The 24,250-nt window shown below is 37.7% G+C and overlaps 1 protein-coding gene across 1 annotated transcript in view; it reads left to right on the top strand.

Annotated features, from left to right (window-relative positions):
• The first annotated feature begins 3,815 nt into the window (after positions 1–3,815).
• Positions 3,816–24,250, top strand: part of LOC114479566 (intraflagellar transport protein 22 homolog) — a 38,370-nt gene continuing 17,935 nt past the window's right edge. Inside the window, exon 1 of the mRNA XM_028473308.1 lies at positions 3,816–4,217. Coding sequence (XP_028329109.1) covers positions 3,816–4,217 — 402 coding nt within the window. The remainder of the gene's footprint in view (positions 4,218–24,250) is intronic.

Below are 24,250 nucleotides of genomic sequence, written 5' to 3' on the forward strand. Positions count from 1 at the left end.
GGTACATATCATTGTAAAGGAATCCTAGAATCTGTCTTTGTGTTGAAAGAAAAATGTTTTAAAATAGAAAACTTGGTCAATAATTAATTAAAGGTTGAAATAAATTCAGTTTAACAACATGTTCGATTTTAAAGAACTAACTTTATACGAAAGAAACTCTGTATCTTTGCTTCCATGTGTGATTTGTCCTCGTTTGGAGAGTTTGTTTCAACGTTTCATAGTGAGTACAAATATGAAGTGTATACATTTTAATCTACTGTAAAAGACAGTGGGACGTTTTTATTAATGGACTGACGTTTGGCTCACTTTGACCCCTTTAGAAGCAACAAATATTTTTGTTTGAAATCTCGTAGAAATGTTACAAACAACTGAAACCACATTAAAGGAACTCATTGATTTATTTCTGCAGACTTTTTGTGAAAGAGTAGTTTGAAATGACAGGCAATAAAAAGGTAGAAACTGCCATCTAGAGGATTTTATAAGGAACATCAAGCAGAGGTAAATCATCCAATAACACAAATCTACTGATAGATATGAGATAATAACACAATTATGTGACTATCAAAGCAAGATGTAAAACATGTATGAAGGCAAGCATTTAGCACTGGAGTTTTATGAAATGTTTGAGTCATCCTGAAATCTGTTAATGAATATCTTTCACTATTTTATCACTTATATTTATATAAAGCCTTTAGATTGATTGTTACTTTAGCTCTTGATGAGTATTTACATACTCCATTTTCAATAGGCCGACTGTAAAAGTCACTGCAATCACGTGAAGAAGTATAAAAAATATCTAGGGGTGTGGTCATGATCTGTAATGATTATATTAAAATCAAGGTTAGCAGATGGCCCTAAAATTAGCTGAAAAGTGTTGAATATAAATGTCCAGTTACATGTATCTAATGTGAAAAAAATAATCATATAATAGTAATACTTGAAACAATATGTCTGCTTCATAAATGTCAGTTATCAGTTAATGTTATTACAAGTTTTTTTTTTTTTTTTAATTTTTTTAAAAATTGTTTATACATATCGATTAGCATTAGGGATAAAACAGTTATAGTATTTATTATTATCAAGTCCCTTTCACAATATGTTGTGATTGTATTGTTGGTTCCTTTTCTGTTAATATTTATGAATATTTTGTATAATATCAACTCTTATCTGAATCACCAATCATTTTGCCATCTTATGCTAATTGAAATGTAATCTAGTACAAAACAATAGGCTGGGATAATTGTTATGTCTGAATAGTACACAGTGTATTTTGCAAATGCAGGCATTTACTGAGAAACACTAGCAATCCCAGGAATCATTATGTAGCAGAAAAACCACCTTTGTTTAGAGAAAACTTGTATTTTAACTCATGTAGGCAGAATAAGTGGCATATTGAAAAATAAACAATAAAATAAATAAAGAACTAAAGATAAAACAAGGTTTTATTTAATGAATAATCACGATTTTTTTTTTAGTTGTTGGTCATTTTAGCACAAATATTTATTTATTTGGTATTTATTTACCAAACTGGACCACGCAAGCGCACCAAACAGGACCGCACGCGCGCACCAAACTGAAACCCGCGAGCGCACCAAACTGGACCCCGCGAGGGCACCAAACCGGACCGCGCGCGCGCGCACCAAACTGGACCGCGCGCACACCAAACTTGACCACGCGAGCGCACCAAACTGGACCCCACGTGCGCGCACCAAACTGGACCGCGCGCGCGCACCAAACTGAACCGCGCGCACCAAACTGGACCCCACGTGCGCGCACCAAACTGAACCCCGCGCGTACCAAACTGAACCCCGCGCGTGCGCACCAAACTGGACCGCGCGCACCAAACTGGACCACACACACACACACGCACGCACCAAACTGGACCGCGCGCGCGCACCAAACTGGACCGCGCGAGCGCACCAAACTGGACCGTGTGCGCGCACCAAACTGGACCGCGCGCGCGCGCACCAAACTGAACCCCGCGCGCGCACCAAACTGGACCGCGCGCGCGCACCAAACTGAACCCCGCGCGCACCAAACTGAACCCCGCGCGCGCACCAAAATGGACCGCGCGTGCGCACCAAACTGGACCGCGCGCGCACCAAACTGAACCCCGCGCGTGCACCAAACTGAACCAGAACATTTTCGCTCCCATGTCAAACTCAAGGCCCAGGAGCCAAATCAATAGGCTGGGATTATTGTTATGTCTGAATAGTACACAGTGTATTTTGCAAATGCAGGCATTTACTGAGAAACACTAGCAATCCCAGGAATCATTATGTAGCAGAAAAACCACCTTTGTTTAGAGAAAACTTGTATTTTAACTCATGTAGGCAGAATAAGTGGCATATTGAAAAATAAACAATAAAATAAATAAAGAACTAAAGATAAAACAAGGTTTTATTTAATGAATAATCACGATTTTCTTTTTTAGTTTTTGGTCATTTTAGCACAAATATTTATTTATTTGGTATTTATTTACCAAACTGGACCACGCAAGCGCACCAAACTGGACCACGCGAGCGCACCAAACTGGACCACACACACGCACCAAACTGGACCCCACGTGCGCGCATCAAACAGGACCGCACGCGCGCACCAAACTGAAACCCGCGCGCGCACCAAACTGGACCGCGCACCAAACTGGACCACGCGAGCACACCAAACTGGACCGCGCGCGCACACCAAACTGAACCCCGCGCGCGCACCAAACAGGACCGCGCGCGCGCACCAAACTGGACCACACACACACACACGCACGCACCAAACTGGACCCCACGTGCGCGCACCAAACAGGACCGCACGCGCGCACCAAACTGGACCGCGCGCGCGCACCAAACTGGACCGCGCGCGCGCACCAAACTGGACCACGCGAGCGCACCAAACTGGACCCCACGTGCGCGCACCAAACTGGACCGCGCGCGCGCACCAAACAGGACCGCGCGCGCGCACCAAACTGGACCGCGTGCACACCAAACTTGACCACACGAGCGCACCAAACTGGACCTCACGTGCGCGCACCAAACTGGATCGCGCGCGTACCAAACTGAACCCCGCGCGCACCAAACTGGACCCCACGTGCGCGCACCAAACTGGACCGTTCGCGCGCACCAAACTTAATTCAATTGTAAATTTGTTGTTGAAAGAACTCTAAATTCTTCTCAAATTTTTCCACAAAATCTCCCCAAATTAAATGAAAAAATAAAATAAAAATTTGTCAAAAAATAAATAAATCACTGGACATTTAAGTATCTGTCACTTTGTCTAATTTATAACTGGAAGTGCAAACTTGGGCACATTAATGTTGGAATTAAAGCTGCGGCCCACTTGTGATTGAACTGGTCCCCTTTTGGCCCCTGAACTAAAATGAGTTTGACACCCCTGTTGTAGATTTATATGTTTTGCCATTTCCATAGCTATGTTTGGGTACATATCATTGTAAAGGAATCCTAGAATCTGTCTTTGTGTTGAAAGAAAAATGTTTTAAAATAGAAAACTTGGTCAATAATTAATTAAAGGTTAAAATAAATTCAGTTTAACAACATGTTCGATTTTAAAGAACTAACTTTATACGAAAGAAACTCTGTATCTTTGCTTCCATGTGTGATTTGTCCTCGTTTGGAGAGTTCGTTTCAACGTTTCACAGTTAGTACAAATATGAAGTGTATACATTTTAATCTACTGTAAAAGACAGTGGGACATTTTTAATTATGGCTGCGCCCTGCGACGTGTTGCAGGCTTAAGCATCAAAGATACGTTTTTTTCCTGCCTAAAGTGTGAGTAAGAAACAAAAAGTAGCACAGGAAAAGTTTGCGATGGGACCGAAGAAAGCAGCGGAGGCAAAGATGGAGAATGATATGGAGGAAATCCGGGAATCTCTAAATCGTATGTCTGGGGAGCTAACGAAAGTGACGCAACAGCTGATTAAGCTGGCGGAACTTTTTGAAGAAGTGAAACAACTTAAAAATATCGTAAGAGAAAGAGACAAAACCATCGAGGAGCTTGAGATAAGAATCGACAACCTCGAGCAGTACCCCAGAATGGAAGATGTTATAATTACAGGTCTTACAATCAAGCCGCGCTCTTACGCCAGAGCAACTATGGATGGCAGAAATATAAGTGAGGATGCACATGCCGAGGATTTGCAAACGCTGGAAGAGCAAGTTGTGAACTTTCTGGCAGAGAAGGACGTCTACCTGGATCCGACCGCCATCTCGGCATGCCACACTTTGCCGCGGAAGGACAAGGCTAATCCAGCTATTATTTTGCGTTTTGCAAATCGCAAACATAAAACGGAACTCATGCGTCAAGGAAAGAAGTTAAAAGGAACGTCTGTGTATCTGAATGATCATCTAACAAAGAAAGCGGCTGGAATTGCCAGAAAAGCGCGTATCCTGAAAAAAAATGGGAAGATCAAAGCGACATGGACGAGGAATTGTAAGATATTCATCCAGCTAAATGGGCACACTCCGGAACAAGCTAAAGTCATACTGGTAAGAGAAATGAAAGACCTTGACCAAATCAAATAATGTTGCAAATTCCTCTGAATATACTTACAACTCGTGAGAAGATAAGTCACAGTATTTATGGGAAAGACAATTGTGCCCAGATGGGAGGACATGGATGCTCACAGGCCACATCTAGCCTTATTATTATTTTTAGTTACGCAGCGGATGTTTCCTGGAGGAATAATTTAACACGAAGTAGGCGATGGATTGATGGATATTTTTCTGTTAGACTGAGGATATACTGTAACTCTGCAAATGGACAGTGTGTTCGTCTTGCGTAGGATGGAAGGCTTGCGTTTTGGTACTTTTTTCTCAAAGGATATAATGACAGTGAGTTCTAATAATACTCAGTGGAGTCGACAAGTGGATATGAATATTTCGAATACTCGGACTTTGGACTTGGGAGTACTGGGAACTGTACGGGACATCTCCAAATAGACAGTAGTTTTCTGCGTGCGTCTGATTGCGTGCTGTTTGTGCGCGTGTGTGTGATTGTCAGCGCGTCGCTTGGGCATAAATGTGGATGTGTACGTTGTGTGTGTACGTGTCCTTCGTGCGTGTGCGTGAGTATGTGCTCCATGAGCGTGAGTGGTCTTGTGGTTGGGTGTGTCCAACGCTATGCGCTTTCGGGGGGAATGTGTGTGAATGATAAAACTAAAAACAAATGTATGACAGTGAGGATGAATTGAGCGAAGTGGATATTGATAACAATGACGCAGAATATATAAATGGTACAAATGATACAAATTATAGAGTAAATGAGTTTGGCTGTGACATAGATCCGGATAAGCATTTGTTTAATAATATAATTAATGATTGTGATTACTATACTGACGAGCAATTTAAACGCATTAATATGAATGGAGCCTTTAGCATTATACACTTTAATAGTAGGAGTTTGAACAAAAATTATAACGAAATTAAACAATATCTTAATCAGTTTAATAAATTCAGTGTCATTGCTGTTTCTGAGACTTGGTTGGATGCAGATAGGTGCTGTGAAGTTCAATTAGATGGATATGAATTGTTCACTACAAATCGGATAAATAAAAGAGGTGGGGGCGTTGCACTATACATAGATACAGATCTGAGGTTTAAAAAGATTGATAGCAAGTCAACCACCATCGATGATGTTCTGGAGTGTATAACATGTGAAATTATTGTAGAAAAGTCTAAAAATATTGTTGTTAGTTGTGTGTACAGAACACCTGGATCATGTCTAGACATTTTCAATAAAAAAATGGACTGCCTTTTTAGTAATTTAAACAAGGTCCATTTTGTGTGTGGTGACTTTAATATCAATCTACTGAACCCTCAGAAAAATTTAAGAACAACAGACTTCATTAATACTATGTATAGCAACTCTCTTTTTCCCCTTATTGTTAAGCCAACCAGAATTACCACGGACACATCAACGTTAATAGATAATATATTTACTAATCAATTAGCAAGTCAAATTACAGCTGGAGTACTTATCAATGATATCACTGACCATCTTCCTATTTTTAGTATTTTTAAACAATTGCAAAATATTACAACCAAAATAAATGATTTCAAATATGTAAGACATCGAACACCTGAAGCTATTGCTGCTCTCGAGGGGGAAGAAGTGTATGCAACTCCTGACCCTGATAAGGCATACAATGCCTTCCTACTTACCCTAATCCAATTGTATGACCAGCACTGTCCGTGTAAGAAATATTATACTAAAAACAAAAGCAGCCAGGATAAACCATGGATAACCAAGGGCATAGCTAAGGCTTGTAAAAGAAAACAACAACTCAATAGAGTACATTTAGAGCAAAGGACTAAACAAACTGAAGAAAGATATAAAATGTACAAAAATAAGTTAACTCAAATAATAACATTCAATAAAAAAGCATACTATCACAAATTGCTGGAGCAGAACAAGAGTGATATCCAGGGTACCTGGAAGGTATTGAATGGCATTATCAGGAATGGAAGAAAAAAGGAAGAATATCCAAATTACTTCACAATGAATAATTCAATCATCAGTGAAAAAAAGGAAATTGCTAATGCATTTAACAGTTTTTTTGTCAGTGTTGGGCCGAAGTTAGCCAATGAAATTGTGCTACCAAGCAATGCCAATGAATTTAAAGAAATGAATATTAAAAATAATCTAAACTCACTTTTCATTAAAAGTGTTAGTGAGAGCGAAATCATTGAAATTGTACAATCCTTCAAAACTAAGAGATCTACAGATGGATCTGATATAGATATGGTCCTCGTGAAAGATATCATTGATCTTATTGTTACTCCTTTCATGTATATATGTAATCAGTCTTTCTCAATGGGTATCTTTCCGAGTAAAATGAAAACTGCCAAAGTAATACCTATTTTTAAAAGTGGAGAAAAGCAACAGTTTACCAATTACAGACCGATCTCAATACTCTCGCAGTTTTCAAAAATACTGGAAAAGCTATTTGTGAAACGACTTGATAGCTTTGTATACAAGCATAACCTGTTAAGTGAACATCAGTATGGTTTTAGATCCAATAGGTCCACTTCAATGGCAGTTACGGAACTAGTAGAAAAGATATCAACATCTATTGAGAACAGAGAGTATGCTGTTGGAGTCTTTATTGACCTTAGCAAGGCCTTTGACACAATAGACCATTCATTGATTTTAAGTAAATTAGAAAGGTATGGTGTCAGGGGCTTAGCACATGATTGGCTAAAAAGTTATCTAAGTGACCGAAATCAGTATGTACATATTGATAATATCAACTCAATGGAGGCAAAAATAACCCACGGAGTTCCTCAGGGCTCCGTTTTGGGACCTAAACTATTTATTATGTACATTAATGAAATCAGCGAAGTCCTCAACAAATTACAATGTATTCTATTTGCCGATGATACCAGTTTGTATTGTTCGGGAAAAGATCTTGAGCTGCTTTTGAACACAGTAGGAACTGAACTTAAGATACTTAAAAACTGGTTTGATGTAAATAAACTTTCCATAAATCTGCAAAAAACTAAATATATTATATTCGGAAACAAGGAAGTAAACAAACCATGTCTAATCAAAATTGGGGAGGTAGAAATTGAAAGGGTGTATGTTACAAAGTTTTTGGGAATCAATATTGATAATAAGTTAAATTGGAAAGCACACATAAATACACTAAAGACAAAAATTTCCAAACTTATTGCCATACTGTATAAAATAAAAACCTCTGTGAATCAAAATGCATTATATATACTGTACAATTCCCTCATCCTTCCATACCTTAGCTATTGTGTGGAAATATGGGGGAATACCTATAAAACTAATATACAACCCATCTTCTTATTACAAAAGAAAGCAATTAGAGTGATCAGCCATTCAGAATACCTTGCTCCAACAAATCCACTTTTTATTAGATTAAATATCTTAAAATTGCATGATCTTGTTGATGTCTACACAGCAGTTGTGATGTACAAGGCTCACAATCTCATGCTTCCTCACTATTTACAAAAGATGTTTCAAACTAGAGAATCAAGATATAACCTCAGAGGAACTGATCTGCTACAAAAACCCATGGCGAAGAGTAACACTAAGAGGAGGTGTTTATCAGTCAAAGGAGTTGATCTGTGGAACGGTCTACCTATACAACTTAAGGGCTCCAAAACTATTCATGCGTTTAAGAAAATGTACAAGTTAAATATTTTAGAGAAGTATAGAACACTTGAATGAAACATTAGAAAAGAAGTTGATCGAGGATGCTAAATATAATTTTGATCGTTGAAGTTTATGTTTTGTGCTTACATGTTACCATTGTTGGTATGAGATAAACTGTATAATTACGTCATCTTTGGACATACAGTAGTGTTACAGTTGTATAAGGGGTTAGGCAAAACAAGTCTAGACTTCAGCCTAAACCCCTTTCGGTCAGGCATCATTTAGCGGTTGATATTCTTAATGTATGCATATTTATTTATTTATTTTTATTTTTATTTATTTTTTTTTCCTGTCGTGTAATGTGTGGAATCTTTGAATGACCTAAGATCTGGATGTTCACAATGACCGAAATAAACAAACTAATAAACAGTAATAAACGTTTGGCTCACTTTGACCCCTTTAGAAGCAACAAATATTTTTGTTTGAAATCTCGTAGAAATGTTACAAACAACTGAAACCACATTAAAGGAACTCATTGATTTATTTCTGCAGACTTTTTGTGAAAGAGTAGTTTGAAATGACAGGCAATAAAAAGGTAGAAACTGCCATCTAGAGGATTTTATAAGGAACATCAAGCAGAGGTAAATCATCCAATAACACAAATCTACTGATAGATATGAGATAATAACACAATTATGTGACTATCAAAGCAAGATGTAAAACATGTATGAAGGCAAACATTTAGCACTGGAGTTTTATGAAATGTTTGAGTCATCCTGAAATCTGTTAATGAATATCTTTCACTATTTTTATCACTTATATTTATATAAAGCCTTTAGATTGATTGTTACTTTAGCTCTTGATGAGTATTTACATACTACATTTTCAATAGGCCGACTGTAAAAGTCACTGCAATCACGTGAAGAAGTATAAAAAATATCTAAGGGTGTGGTCATGATCTGTAATGATTATATTAAAATCAAGGTTAGCAGATGGCCCTAAAATTAGCTGAAAAGTGTTGAATATAAATGTCCAGTTACATGTATCTAATGTGAAAAAAATAATAGTAATACTTGAAACAAAATGTCTGCTTCATAAATGTCAGTTATCAGTTAATGTTATTACATGTTTTTTTTTATTTTTTAAAAATTGTTTATACATATCGATTAGCATTAGGGATAAAACAGTTATAGTATTTATTATTATCAAGTCCCTTTCAAAATATGTTGTGATTGTATTGTTGGTTCCTTTTCTGTTAATATTTTTTTTTTTTTATACTTTATTTTTTATTTCCTTTTTACATACAAAAGTAAAAGACACAAAAAAAGCAAAAACAAACAAAAACAGAAAAAGAACATCTTGCATTGCCATGTCTCTACAGTTTGATCTGATGTTGGTGTCAGTGTGATAGTCTTTATCCTGTCGATGTGTGTACAGTCCATTTCTCCCATTTTTCCAGACATTTTTCTTCTTGAGTTCTTAACTTATGGGTCAAAAGCTCCATGACGTGAATCTCTTTCACCATTTTGAGCCAGTCATCTTGTGTTGGTGGGTCTGGTTTATACCATTTTCTCGTAATTGCTTTTTTACAAGCTACTAACAAAATTTTAAACAAATATCTGTCCTCTTTTAACACATTTCCTGTCATTCTGCCAAAGTACAGTAATAAACATGAGTTGGGTATGTCATAGTTCAGAATTCTGACAATAAACAAATGAACATTCTTCCAAAATTTTACAATTTTAGGGCAAAGCCAAAAGACATGAGAATGGTCTACATTTGTTGCCCCGCACTTTCTCCAACATGGTTGTGGTACTGACAGGTATTTGTGTTGGATTTTAGGTGTGATAAAAAATCTAATTATATTCTTCCAACAAAATAGCCTCCATGTACGTGATGATGTGCTTGACTGTTGTGTTCTCCAAATGTCTAGCCATTCATCTTCAGAGATATTCACCCCCAGCTCTCCCTCCCATTTACGTTTGACATATGAAGTTGTATTCCCTCTTGTCTCCAATAGATTTTGATACAATGTAGATATTATTCTATATTTCTTTGTATTGTATATTCCAATTATGGTTCTGATTATTCCATTATTATCCAAATTTATATTATGCTTTATTTCTTTGTCAAAGTAGTCCCTTATTTGTAGATACCTATAGTGATCCTGATTGTTTAAGTTATATTTTTCTTTAATCTCCTGAAAACTCATAAAATTCCCATTTTTAATTAGCATACACATGGCTGTTATTCCACTTGAAATCCATTGCTTAAATGTCTGGTCATGAGAACTGGGGGTGAAACGCCTATCATAGGCTATCCATTGGATTAATCTCAACTCTTTCTCCAATCTATATTTTTTAACTAACTTAAACCACATTTTTAGAGTAAATTGGGTGATAGTGTCCACATGTTTAATCATACTTAGTGCTTCTTCCCAGTCTCCAATAAGGCCCCCGATTTCTCTTCCTTGTACAAATTTCTCTAAATTTTTCCATTTTGCTACATAATCTTCATCACACCAACAAATTACAGGTCTAATTTGTGCTGCATAAAAATATTCTTTGAGGTTTGGCAGCGACATTCCTCCCTTATCTTTCCCTATCTGTAGCGTTTTGAATTTTATTCTTGGTCTGTGACCATTCCATATATACCTTGAAATTGTTTTGTCCCATAGTCTGAATTGTTTCTCAGGTATCTCCATAGGTAGCGACTGAAATAGGTAGAGGAAACGAGGCAGAATATTCATTTTTATGGTCTCTATTCGTGAACCAATGTCTAACGGAAGAACAGCCCACCTATCTATATCATTTCTAATTTGTTTATCCACTTCGTTATAGTTTGCTTCGTACATTTCGTCGATTCTTCGTGTTAGAGTGACACCGAGATATTCCATTTTTGTTGCATTCCAATCCAAATTGTATTTTAATTGTATGTGTTCAGAGGGGTGATAATTGAATGCTAAAATTTGCGTTTTAGTTAGATTTAACTTATATCCTGAGCAGAAGCCAAATGTTTCAAGCTGGTTGATTAATATGGGAATACACGTGTCTGGTTCCTCCAAAAAACAGATCACATCGTCAGCAAAAAGTCCAATAGTGTGTACTTCTCGTCCAATCTTTATCCCTTTAAGACCTGTATTCTGTCTGATTGCTTGAGCTAATGGCTCTATGAAGATTGCAAACAAGGTCAGTGATATGCAACAGCCCTGCCTGGTGGACCGTTCTAAGGTTATGCACTCAGTCAGGCTTCCGTTTATTCTTATCCTTGCAGTCGGTCTTTGGTAAAGTGCTTTAATACATTAACAGCTTTGTCATTGAGTCCAAATTGTTTAAGAATCAGGTAAAGAAAATTCCAATTAACGCAATCAAATGCCTTTTCCGCATCCAGGCTTACTAAGGCTGCATTGATATTTTGATTCTGGATATGATCAATAATGTGCAAAGTTCTCCTAATGTTGTCATGGGTTTGGCGTCCTTTAATAAAGCCTGTCTGGTTTTCCTCAATTATGTCGCTAATAAAATGGTCATATCTTTTTGAAATTATAGAAGTATACAATTTATAGTCAACGTTGAGTAGTGATATAGGTCTGTAATCTGAACAAGTCTCGCTGTAATTTTTCTTGGGGATCATTGTTATTATTGCTTCCTTCCAGGATGGTGGAATTTCACCATATTCAAGTGTATAATTAAATGATAATTCAAGTAGTGGAATAAGTTGTTCGCTAAATGTTCGGTACCACTCAGATGGTAGGCCATCACTGCCGGGAGATTTACCTAATTTTAGTTTATTTACTGCCTTTTGAATTTCTTCTCTTGTAATGGGTGATGTCAAGAGGTCATTCTGATTTTTCCCAATTGCTGGTAAGTCGAGTTTCTCAAGAAAAGCTTTCATTTGGTCTGTATCAGCAGATGGGGGCTGGCTATACAAGTCTCTATAATAGTTCATAAATGTAGTTTCAATGTCCTTGGGTTCATTGATAATCTGATTTGTGTTTATATCTCTTATCTTATGAATTGTCCTGTCTGCTTGTTGTTTTTTTAGTCTTTTTGCCAATAGTTTGGTTGCCCTCGGCCCCACTTCATAGTAAGATTGTTTCAGAAATCGTGTCTTCTTTTCAATTTCTGTAACTAGTAGTCTATCTATATTATCTCTGATTTTTTCAATTTCTGGAAGCAGTGCAAAATCTTGTGTAGTTTTATGTTGTTTTTCAATTTCAAGCAGTTTGTCATTTTCCTTCTTATAAATTTCCTCTCTACTTTTTTTGATGGCTGCTGTCTTTGCAATAAGTTTTCCTCTGATAACTGCTTTTAGGGCGTCCCACAAGACAGTGGGTATGACCTCTCCATTGTCGTTTTCCTTTGATAAGTTATGATATCTTTTCTTAGTTCTTCCACTCTTAATTTGTTATTTAGTATTCCAATATTTAACCTCCATAATGTATTTTTCTCCTGCGGTTTTAATTGGACTTCAAGGTAAACTGCACAGTGATCTGATACGTCTGCTTGTTGAATTTCACATTTTTTAACTCTGTATAATTCTTTTTTGTTAATATTTATAAATATTTTGTATAACATCAACTCTTATTTGAATCACCAATCATTTTGCCATCTTATGCTAATTGAAATGTAATCTAGTACAAAACAATAGGCTGGGATAATTGTTATGTCTGAATAGTACACAGTGTATTTTGCAAATGCAGGCATTTACTGAGAAACACTAGCAATCCCAGGAATCATTATGTAGCAGAAAAACCACCTTTGTTTAGAGAAAACTTGTATTTTAACTCATGTAGGCAGAATAAGTGGCATATTGAAAAATAAACAATAAAATAAATAAAGAACTAAAGATAAAACAAGGTTTTATTTAATGAATAATCACGATTTTTTTTTTTAAGTTGTTGGTCATTTTAGCACAAATATTTATTTATTTGGTATTTATTTACCAAACTGGACCACGCAAGCGCACCAAACTGGACCACACACACACACACGCGCGCGCACCAAACTGGAACCCACGTGCGCGCATTAAACAGGACCGCACGCGCGCAACAAACTGAAACCCGCGCGCGCACCAAACTGGACCACGCGAGCGCACCAAACTGGACCCCACGCGCGCACCAAACTGAACCCCGCGCGCGCACCAAACTGGACCGCGCGCGCACCAAACTTGACCACGCGAGCGCACCAAACTGGACCCCACGTGCGCGCACCAAACTGGACCGCGCGCGCGCACCAAACTGGACCGCGCGCGCGCACCAAACTAGATCGCGCGCGCACACCAAACTGAACCCCGCGCGCGCACCAAACTGGACCGCACGCACCAAACTGGACCCCACGCGTGCGCACCAAACTGGACCAGAGCATTTTCGCTCCCATGTCAAACTCAAGGCCCAGGAGCCAAATCTGACTCTTCAGAGCAACTGATTTGGCTCACATGGGAAAGAGAAAACATGTATCATTGTGTAAATGACCAAATAATTCAATTGTAAATTTGTTGTTGAAAGAACTCTAAATTCTTCTCAAATTCTTCCACAAAATCTCCCCAAATTAAATAAACAAATAAAATAAAAATTGGTCAAAAAATAAATAAATCACTGGACATTTAAATATCTGTCACTCTGTCTAATTTATAACTGGAAGTGCAAACTTGGGCACATTAATGTTGGAATTAAAGCTGCGGCCCACTTGTGATTGAACTGGTCCCCTTTTGGCCCCTGAACTAAAATGAGTTTGACACCCCTGTTGTAGATTTATATGTTTTGCCATTTCCATAGCTATGTTTGGGTACATATCATTGTAAAGGAATCCTAGAATCTGTCTATGTGTTGAAAGAAAAATGTTTTAAAATAGAAAACTTGGTCAATAATTAATTAAAGGTTGAAATAAATTCAGTTTAACAACATGTTCGATTTTAAAGAACTAACTTTATACGAAAGAAACTCTGTATCTTTGCTTCCATGTGTGATTTGTCCTCGTTTGGAGAGTTTGTTTCAACGTTTCACAGTGAGTACAAATATGAAGTGTATACATTTTAATCTACTGTAAAAGACAGTGGGACGTTTTTAATAATGGACTGACGTTTGGCTCACTTTGACCCCTTTAGAAGCAACAAATATTTTTGTTTGAAATCTCGTAGAAATGTTACAAACAACTGAAACCACATTAAAGGAACTCATTGATTTATTTCTGCAGACTTTTTGTGAAAGAGTAGTTTGAAATGACAGGCAATAAAAAGGTAGAAACTGCCATCTAGAGGATTTTATAAGGAACATCAAGCATAAGTAAATCATCCAATAACACAAATCTACTGATAGATATGAGATAATAACACAATTATGTGACTATCAAAGCAAGATGTAAAACATGTATGAAGGCAAGCATTTAGCACTGGAGTTTTATGAAATGTTTGAGTCATCCTGAAATCTGTTAATGAATATCTTTCACTATTTTTATCACTTATATTTATATAAAGCCTTTAGATTGATTGTTACTTTAGCTCTTGATGAGTATTTACATACTCCATTTTCAATAGGCCGACTGTAAAAGTCACTGCAATCACGTGAAGAAGTATAAAAAATATCTAAGGGTGTGGTCATGATCTGTAATGATTATATTAAAATCAAGGTTAGCAGATGGCCCTAAAATTAGCTGAAAAGTGTTGAATATAAATGTCCAGTTACATGTATCTAATGTGAAAAAAATAATCATATAATAGTAATACTTGAAACAATATGTCTGCTTCATAAATGTCAGTTATCAGTTAATGTTATTACATGTTTTTTTTTTTTGTTTTTTTTAAATTGTTTATACATATCGATTAGCATTAGGGATAAAACAGTTATAGTATTTATTATTATCAAGTCCCTTTCACAATATGTTGTGATTGTATTGTTGGTTCCTTTTCTGTTAATATTTATAAATATTTTGTATAATATCAACTCTTATCTGAATCACCAATCATTTTGCCATCTTATGCTAATTGAAATGTAATCTAGTACAAAACAATAGGCTGGGATAATTGTTATGTCTGAATAGTACACAGTGTATTTTGCAAATGCAGGCATTTACTGAGAAACACTAGCAATCCAAGGAATCATTATGTAGCAGAAAAACCACCTTTGTTTGGAGAAAACTTGTATTTTAACTCATATAGGCAGAATAAGTGGCATATTGAAAAAAAAAAAACAATAAAATAAATAAAGAACTAAAGATAAAACAAGGTTTTATTTAATGAATAATCACGATTTTTTTTTTAGTTGTTGGTCATTTTAGCACAAATATTTATTTATTTGGTATTTATTTACCAAACTGGACCACGCAAGCGCACCAAATTGGACCACGCGAGCGCACTTAACTGGACCACACGTGCGCGCACCAAACAGGACCGCACGCGCACCAAACTGAAACCTGCGCGCGCACCAAACTGGACCCCGCGCGCACCAAACTGGACCACGCGAGCGCACCAAACTGGACCCCACGTGCGCGCACCAAACTGGACCGCGCGCGCGCACCAAACTGGACCTCACGTGCGCGCACCAAACTGGACCGCGCGCGCGCACCAAACTGGACCACACGTGCGCGCACCGAACTGGACCCCACGTGCGCGCACCAAACTGGACCGCGCGCGCGCACCAAACTGGACCCCACGTGCGCGCACCGAACTGGACCGCGCGCGCGCACCAAACTGAACCCCGCGCGCGCACCAAACTGGACCTCACGTGCGCGCACCAAACTGGACCGCGCGCGCGCACCGAACTGGACCGCGCGTGTGCACCAAACTGGACCGCGCGTGCGCACCAAACTGGACCGCGCGCACCAAACTGAACCCCGCGCGCGCACCAAACTGGACCAGAACATTTTCGCTCCCATGACAAACTCAAGGCCCAGGAGCCAAATCTGACTCTTCAGAGCAACTGATTTGGCTCACATGGGAAAGAGAAAACATGTATCATTGTGTAAATGACCAAATAATTCAATTGTAAATTTGTTGTTGAAAGAACTCTAAATTCTTCTCAAATTCTTCCACAAAATCTCCCCAAATTAAATAAAAAAATAAAATAAAAATTCGTCAAAAAATAAATAAATCACTGGACATTTAAGTATCTGTCACTTTGTCTAATTTATAACTGGAAGTGCAAACTTGGGCACATTAATGTTGGAATTAAAGCTGCGGCCCACTTGTGATTGAACTGGTCCCCTTTTGGCCCCTGAACTAAAATGAGTTTGACACCCCTGTTTTATATGTTTTGCCATTTCCATAGCTATGTTTGGGTACATATCATTGTAAAGGAATCCTAGAATCCGTCTTTGTGTTGAAAGAAAAATGTTTTAAAATAGAAAACTTGGTCAATAATTAATTAAAGGTTGAAATAAATTCAGTTTAACAACATGTTCGATTTTAAAGAACTAACTTTATACGAAAGAAACTCTGTATCTTTGCTTCCATGTGTGATTTGTCCTCGTTTGGAGAGTTTGTTTCAACGTTTCACAGTGAGTACAAATATGAAGTGTATACATTTTAATCTACTGTAAAAGACAGTGGGACGTTTTTAATAATGGACTGACGTTTGGCTCACTTCGACCCCTTTAGAAGCAACAAATATTTTTGTTTGAAATCTTGTAGAAATGTTACAAACAACTGAAACCACATTAAAGGAACTCATTGATTTATTTCTGCAGACTTTTTGTGAAAGAGTAGTTTGAAATGACAGGCAATAAAAAGGTAGAAACTGCCATCTAGAGGATTTTATAAGGAACATCAAGCAGAGGTAAATCATCCAATAACACAAATCTACTGATAGATATGAGATAATAACACAATTATGTGACTATCAAAGCAAGATGTAAAACATGTATGAAGGCAAGCATTTAGCACTGGAGTTTTATGAAATGTTTGAGTCATCCTGAAATCTGTTAATGAATTACTTTCACTATTTTTATCACTTATATTTATATAAAGCCTTTAGATTGATTGTTACTTTAGCTCTTGATGAGTATTTACATACTCCATTTTCAATAGGCCGACTGTAAAAGTCACTGCAATCACGTGAAGAAGTATAAAAAATATCTAAGGGTGTGGTCATGATCTGTAATGATTATATTAAAATCAAGGTTAGCAGATGGCCCTAAAATTAGCTGAAAAGTGTTGAATATAAATGTCCAGTTACATGTATCTAATGTGAAAAAAATAATCATATAATAGTAATACTTGAAACAATATGTCTGCTTCATAAATGTCAGTTATCAGTTAATGTTATTACATGTTTTTTTTTTTTTTTTTTTTTTAAATTGTTTATACATATCGATTAGCATTAGGGATAAAACAGTTATAGTATTTATTATTATCAAGTCCCTTTCACAATATGTTGTGATTGTATTGTTGGTTCCTTTTCTGTTAATATTTTTTTTTTTTTTATACTTTATTTTTTATTTCCTTTTTTACATACAAAAGTAAAAGACACAAAAAAAGCAAAAACAAACAAAAACAGAAAAAGAACATCTTGCATTGCCATGTCTCTACAGTTTGATCTGATGTTGGTGTCAGTGTGATAGTCTTTATCCTGTCGATGTGTGTACAGTCCATTTCTCCCATTTTTCCAGACATTTTTCTTCTTGAGTTCTTAACTTATGGGTCAAAAGCTCCATGACGTGAATCTCTTTCACCATTTTGAGCCAGTCATCTTGTGTTGGTGGGTCTGGTTTATACCATTTTCTCGTAATTGCTTTTTTACAAGCTACTAACAAAATTTTAAACAAATATCTGTCCTCTTTTAACACATTTCCTGTCATTCTGCCAAAGTACAGTAATAAACATGAGTTGGGTATGTCATAGTTCAGAATTCTGACAATAAACAAATGAACATTCTTCCAAAATTTTACAATTTTAGGGCAAAGCCAAAAGACATGAGAATGGTCTACATTTGTTGCCCCGCACTTTCTCCAACATGGTTGTGGTACTGACAGGTATTTGTGTTGGATTTTAGGTGTGATAAAAAATCTAATTATATTCTTCCAACAAAATAGCCTCCATGTACGTGATGATGTGCTTGACTGTTGTGTTCTCCAAATGTCTAGCCATTCATCTTCAGAGATATTCACCCCCAGCTCTCCCTCCCATTTACGTTTGACATATGAAGTTGTATTCCCTCTTGTCTCCAATAGATTTTGATACAATGTAGATATTATTCTATATTTCTTTATTTCAAAAGCTCCATGACGTGAATCTCTTTCACCATTTTGAGCCAGTCATCTTGTGTTGGTGGGTCTGGTTTATACCATTTTCTCGTAATTGCTTTTTTACAAGCTACTAACAAAATTTTAAACAAATATCTGTCCTCTTTTAACACATTTCCTGTCATTCTGCCAAAGTACAGTAATAAACATGCGCTTCTCGCTTCTCTCGACGAGGTCAGTCGCACTCTCTGTTTCTCCCTCCCTTCCGTCTATCTCTCCCCCAGCTGCTGCTTTGTCAGGTCTTGTGAAACTAACAAGAGCCTCTCTCTGCAACTCATCCAAAGCCGGAATAATGGAATTAATTAGTTGGTCTCTCAGTGCTATCGATCAGATTTTTTCGACGCAAAGAACCAGGGGTGGTGACCCCGCATGTCCAAGCGGGACGTTTGCGGCTGGATACACACTTGACCCTTGGAACAAGTGGCGAGTTGTGTGTCTGTCCATCCTTTCCGTGGAAGACGTGGAGGACATCTACATGATTGGAATAATGATAGTAGGCATGCTGCTGATCGGAGCTGGTGGCTTCCTAATCTATCGAAAAGTCCGTACTACGCTGGCGACTGTTTTGGAAAAGCTGCCAGTGATTTCTGAAGGATGTAGCAGGGCTCTGAACACTCAGACTCATGTGTTGATCGATATCAAAAGCAAGAGCTGCTTTTGGATCGTCTACGCGTTATGGATAACAACTGGGAGAAGTTTGAGACCCGGCTTGGAAGTGGAAACTAGGCCACTCATTGGATTACAGCAGAGAGACCCAGGACAGAAGGCTATTGGAAATTAACATAGCCTGTATCAAATCACGTTGCTTATCTCCCTTTCGGCTCCCCTGCCAGCCAAGGCTAAAGCCAAGGTTGTCTCAACTCTTATCACCAGGAAGTTTCTGCAGACGGTGGCTCTTACCCCCACTCCCTCCCCCCGCTCCTTCCCTACATTCCTCCTGGAACTGTTGATGCTGAACTTTTCCACACGTCATCTGGTTGTCAGTAACGCAGCTACAGGTCTTCAACTTCAAATGCCTCGTCGGCCATCTTTCCCCACCTCCCATCCGCAGCTGCATGGAGGCGTGGTTGCAGCGCCGACTGGCAGCACGCCCATGTCCCCCAAACGGCTGGACTCCTGTTGTTCTCCCCACCTGACCCCCTCCCCCAGCCAACCTCCCACCCAACTGTTGGGGCAGAATAATTAGTTATGCTTAATAATATAATTACTTATATATTTTAATCCTTAAGCCTTGGGGTGTAACTTTCCATTGTGTGATTTTCATGTCTTAAACCTTGCTGGGTCAAACTGCCTTGTCAAAAGCACACAATATCTCCCCAAAACAATAAACGCACAAGGACGCATAGGCACTCTGTGTGCGTACTCACATGCTCACACAGTCACATGTCACATAGCACACCCCATACACATTCATTCACACACACAAACACAAACGCACACTCCTCCGTCTCTAAGACAACCGACAGATAACAGAACTGGTTGTTTAGACCCAAAAGAACAAACTGTCTTTCTTTTTTTCACCCTCTGTCCTCACCTCCTCCCTCTGCCTCTGTCTCAATCTCGGGGGGGGAGGAGGGAGGGGGGAACTAAGGAGAGATATACGTGGCTTTAATATTGTGTCTCGTCAATCTGTCTTTGGATCGCCTGGCCAGGGGGTCACCATTTTTTTTTCCACTTTGTATTCTTTTATTTAGTTTAGAATAAACTTTTTTTTATATAAAATCATCAATGCTTCTCCTGGACTCCATCATTCAACCAGAGCAATAAATCATGTCTCCAAATAAGGTCAACCGTAAATTCAGCCGTAACACAACCCTTCCTACATGCCTTGTCTCGAGTTGTTTGACTGTGTCATGCTTACATTTATGTTTGCAGAGGCGGTTTTTTTCCTGGTTTCACACTGTTTTCTCTGTTTAGGGAAATCAGTTTCAAACTGGCAGTTTTTTTCCCCTCACCCCTCCTCTCCTCCTGTTATTGATCCTTTTTTCACCTAAATATGTGGGCGCCGCAAATGGCTGCTCCGGTGTGTTGATGTGTCTCCTTTCACTGCAACTACCTAGTCAAATTCCTCGTATTGTTCTAAACTGTACCTGGTCAATAAAGCTGATTCTGATTCTGATTCTGATGTCATAGTTCAGAATTCTGACAATAAACAAATGAACATCCTTCCAAAATTTTACAATTTTAGGGCAAAGCCAAAAGACATGAGAATGGTCTACATTTGTTGCCCCGCACTTTCTCCAACATGGTTGTGGTACTGACAGGTATTTGTGTTGGATTTTAGGTGTGATAAAAAATCTAATTATATTCTTCCAACAAAATAGCCTCCATGTACGTGATGATGTGCTTGACTGTTGTGTTCTCCAAATGTCTAGCCATTAATCTTCAGAGATATTCACCCCCAGCTCTCCCTGCCATTTACGTTTGACATATGAAGTTGTATTCCCTCTTGTCTCCAATAGATTTTGATACAATGTAGATATTATTCTATATTTCTTTGTATTGTATATTCCAATTATGGTTCTGATTATTCCATTATTATCCAAATTTATATTATGCTTTATTTCTTTGTCAAAGTAGTCCCTTATTTGTAGATACCTATAGTGATCCTGATTGTTTAAATTATATTTTTCTTTAATCTCCTGAAAACTCATAAAATTCCCATTTTTAATTAGCATACACATGGCTGTTATTCCACTTGAAATCCATTGCTTAAATGTCTGGTCATGAGAACTGGGGGGTGAAACGCCTATCATAGGCTATCCATTGGATTAATCTCAGCTCTTTCTCCAATCTATATTTTTTAACTAACTTAAACCACATTTTTAGAGTAAATTGGGTGATAGTGTCCACATGTTTAATCATACTTAGTGCTTCTTCCCAGTCTCCAATAAGGCCCCCGATTTCTCTTCCTTGTACAAATTTCTCTAAATTTTTCCATTTTGCTACATAATCTTCATCACACCAACAAATTACAGGTCTAATTTGTGCTCCATAAAAATATTCTTTGAGGTTTGGCAGCGACATTCCTCCCTTATCTTTCCCTATCTGTAGCGTTTTGAATTTTATTCTTGGTCTGTGACCATTCCATATATACCTTGAAAATGTTTTGTCCCATAGTCTGAATTGTTTCTCAGGTATCTCCATAGGTAGCGACTGAAATAGGTAGAGGAAACGAGGCAGAATATTCATTTTTATGGTCTCTATTCGTGAACCAATGTCTAACGGAAGAACAGCCCACCTATCTATATCATTTCTAATTTGTTTATCCACTTCGTTATAGTTTGCTTCGTACATTTCGTCGATTCTTCGTGTTAGAGTGACACCGAGATATTCCATTTTTGTTGCATTCCAATCCAAATTGTATTTTAATTGTATGTGTTCAGAGGGGTGATAATTGAATGCTAAAATTTGCGTTTTAGTTAGATTTAACTTATATCCTGAGCAGAAGCCAAATGTTTCAAGCTGGTTGATTAATATGGGAATACACGTGTCTGGTTCCTCCAAAAAACAGATCACATCGTCAGCAAAAAGTCCAATAGTGTGTACTTCTCGTCCAATCTTTATCCCTTTAAGACCTGTATTCTGTCTGATTGCTTGAGCTAATGGCTCTATGAAGATTGCAAACAAGGTCAGTGATATGCAACAGCCCTGCCTGGTGGACCGTTCTAAGGTTATGCACTCAGTCAGGCTGCCGTTTATTCTTATCCTTGCAGTCGGTCTTTGGTAAAGTGCTTTAATACATTTAACAGCTTTGTCATTGAGTCCAAATTGTTTAAGAATCAGGTAAAGAAAATTCCAATTAACGCAATCAAATGCCTTTTCCGCATCCAGGCTTACTAAGGCTGCATTGATATTTTGATTCTGGATATGATCAATAATGTGCAAAGTTCTCCTAATGTTGTCATGGGTTTGGCGTCCTTTAATAAAGCCTGTCTGGTCTTCCTCAATTATGTCGCTAATAAAATGGTCATATCTTTTTGAAATTATAGAAGTATACAATTTATAGTCAACGTTGAGTAGTGATATAGGTCTGTAATCTGAACAAGTCTCGCTGTAATTTTTCTTGGGGATCATTGTTATTATTGCTTCCTTCCAGGATGGTGGAATTTCACCATATTCAAGTGTATAATGAAATGATAATTCAAGTAGTGGAATAAGTTGTTCGCTAAATGTTCGGTACCACTCAGATGGTAGGCCATCACTGCCGGGAGATTTACCTAATTTTAGTTTATTTACTGCCTTTTGAATTTCTTCTCTTGTAATGGGTGATGTCAAGAGGTCATTCTGATTTTTCCCAATTGCTGGTAAGTCGAGTTTCTCAAGAAAAGCTTTCATTTGGTTTGTATCAGCAGATGGGGGCTGGCTATACAAGTCTCTATAATAGTTCATAAATGTAGTTTCAATGTCCTTGGGTTCATTGATAATCTGATTTGTGTTTATATCTCTTATCTTATGAATTGTCCTGTCTGCTTGTTGTTTTTTTAGTCTTTTTGCCAATAGTTTGGTTGCCCTCGGCCCCACTTCATAGTAAGATTGTTTCAGAAATCGTGTCTTCTTTTCAATTTCTGTAACTAGTAGTCTATCTATATTATCTCTGATTTTTTCAATTTCTGGAAGCAGTGCAAAATCTTGTGTAGTTTTATGTTGTTTTTCAATTTCAAGCAGTTTGTCATTTTCCTTCTTATAAATTTCCTCTCTACTTTTTTTGATGGCTGCTGTCTTTGCAATAAGTTTTCCTCTGATAACTGCTTTTAGGGCGTCCCACAAGACAGTGGGTATGACCTCTCCATTGTCGTTTTCCTTTTGATAAGTTATGATATCTTTTCTTAGTTCTTCCACTCTTAATTTGTTATTTAGTATTCCAATATTTAACCTTCATAATGTATTTTTCTCCTGCGGTTTTAATTGGACTTCAAGGTAAACTGCACAGTGATCTGATACGTCTGCTTGTTGAATTTCACATTTTTTAACTCTGTATAATTCTTTTTTGTTAATATTTATGAATATTTTGTATAATATCAACTCTTATCTGAATCACCAATCATTTTGCCATCTTATGCTAATTGAAATGTAATCTAGTACAAAACAATAGGCTGGGATAATTGTTATGTCTGAATAGTACACAGTGTATTTTGCAAATGCAGGCATTTACTGAGAAACACTAGCAATCCCAGGAATCATTATGTAGCAGAAAAACCACCTTTGTTTAGAGAAAACTTGTATTTTAACTCATATAGGCAGAATAAGTGGCATATTGAAAAATAAACAATAAAATAAATTAAGAACTAAAGATAAAACAAGGTTTTATTTAATGAATAATCACGATTTTTTTTTTTTAAGTTGTTGGTCATTTTAGCACAAATATTTATTTATTTGGTATTTATTTACCAAACTGGACCACGCAAGCGCACCAAACTGGACCACACACACACACACACACACGCACGCGCGCACCAAACTGGACCCCACGTGCGCGCACCAAACTGGACCGCGCGCGCGCACCAAACTGTGCCGCGCGCGTGCACCAAACTGTGCCGCGCGCGTGCACCAAACTGGACCGCGCGCACCGAACTGGACCCCACGTGCGCGCACCGAACTGGACCGCGCGTCTGGCTCTTCAGAGCAACTGATTTGGCTCACAAGGGAAAGAGAAAACATGTATCATTGTGTAAATGACCAAATAATTCAATTGTAAATTTGTTGTTGAAAGAACTCTAAATTCTTCTCAAATTCTTCCACAAAGTCTCCCCAAATTAAATAAAAAAATAAAATAAAAATTCGTCAAAAAATAAATAAATCACTGGACATTTAAGTATCTGTCACTTTGTCTAATTTATAACTGGAAGTGCAAACTTGGGCACATTAATGTTGGAATTAAAGCTGCG

Source organism: Gouania willdenowi, chromosome 17 (assembly GCF_900634775.1).
Source record: "Gouania willdenowi chromosome 17, fGouWil2.1, whole genome shotgun sequence".
Lineage (NCBI taxonomy): Eukaryota > Metazoa > Chordata > Actinopteri > Blenniiformes > Gobiesocidae > Gouania > Gouania willdenowi.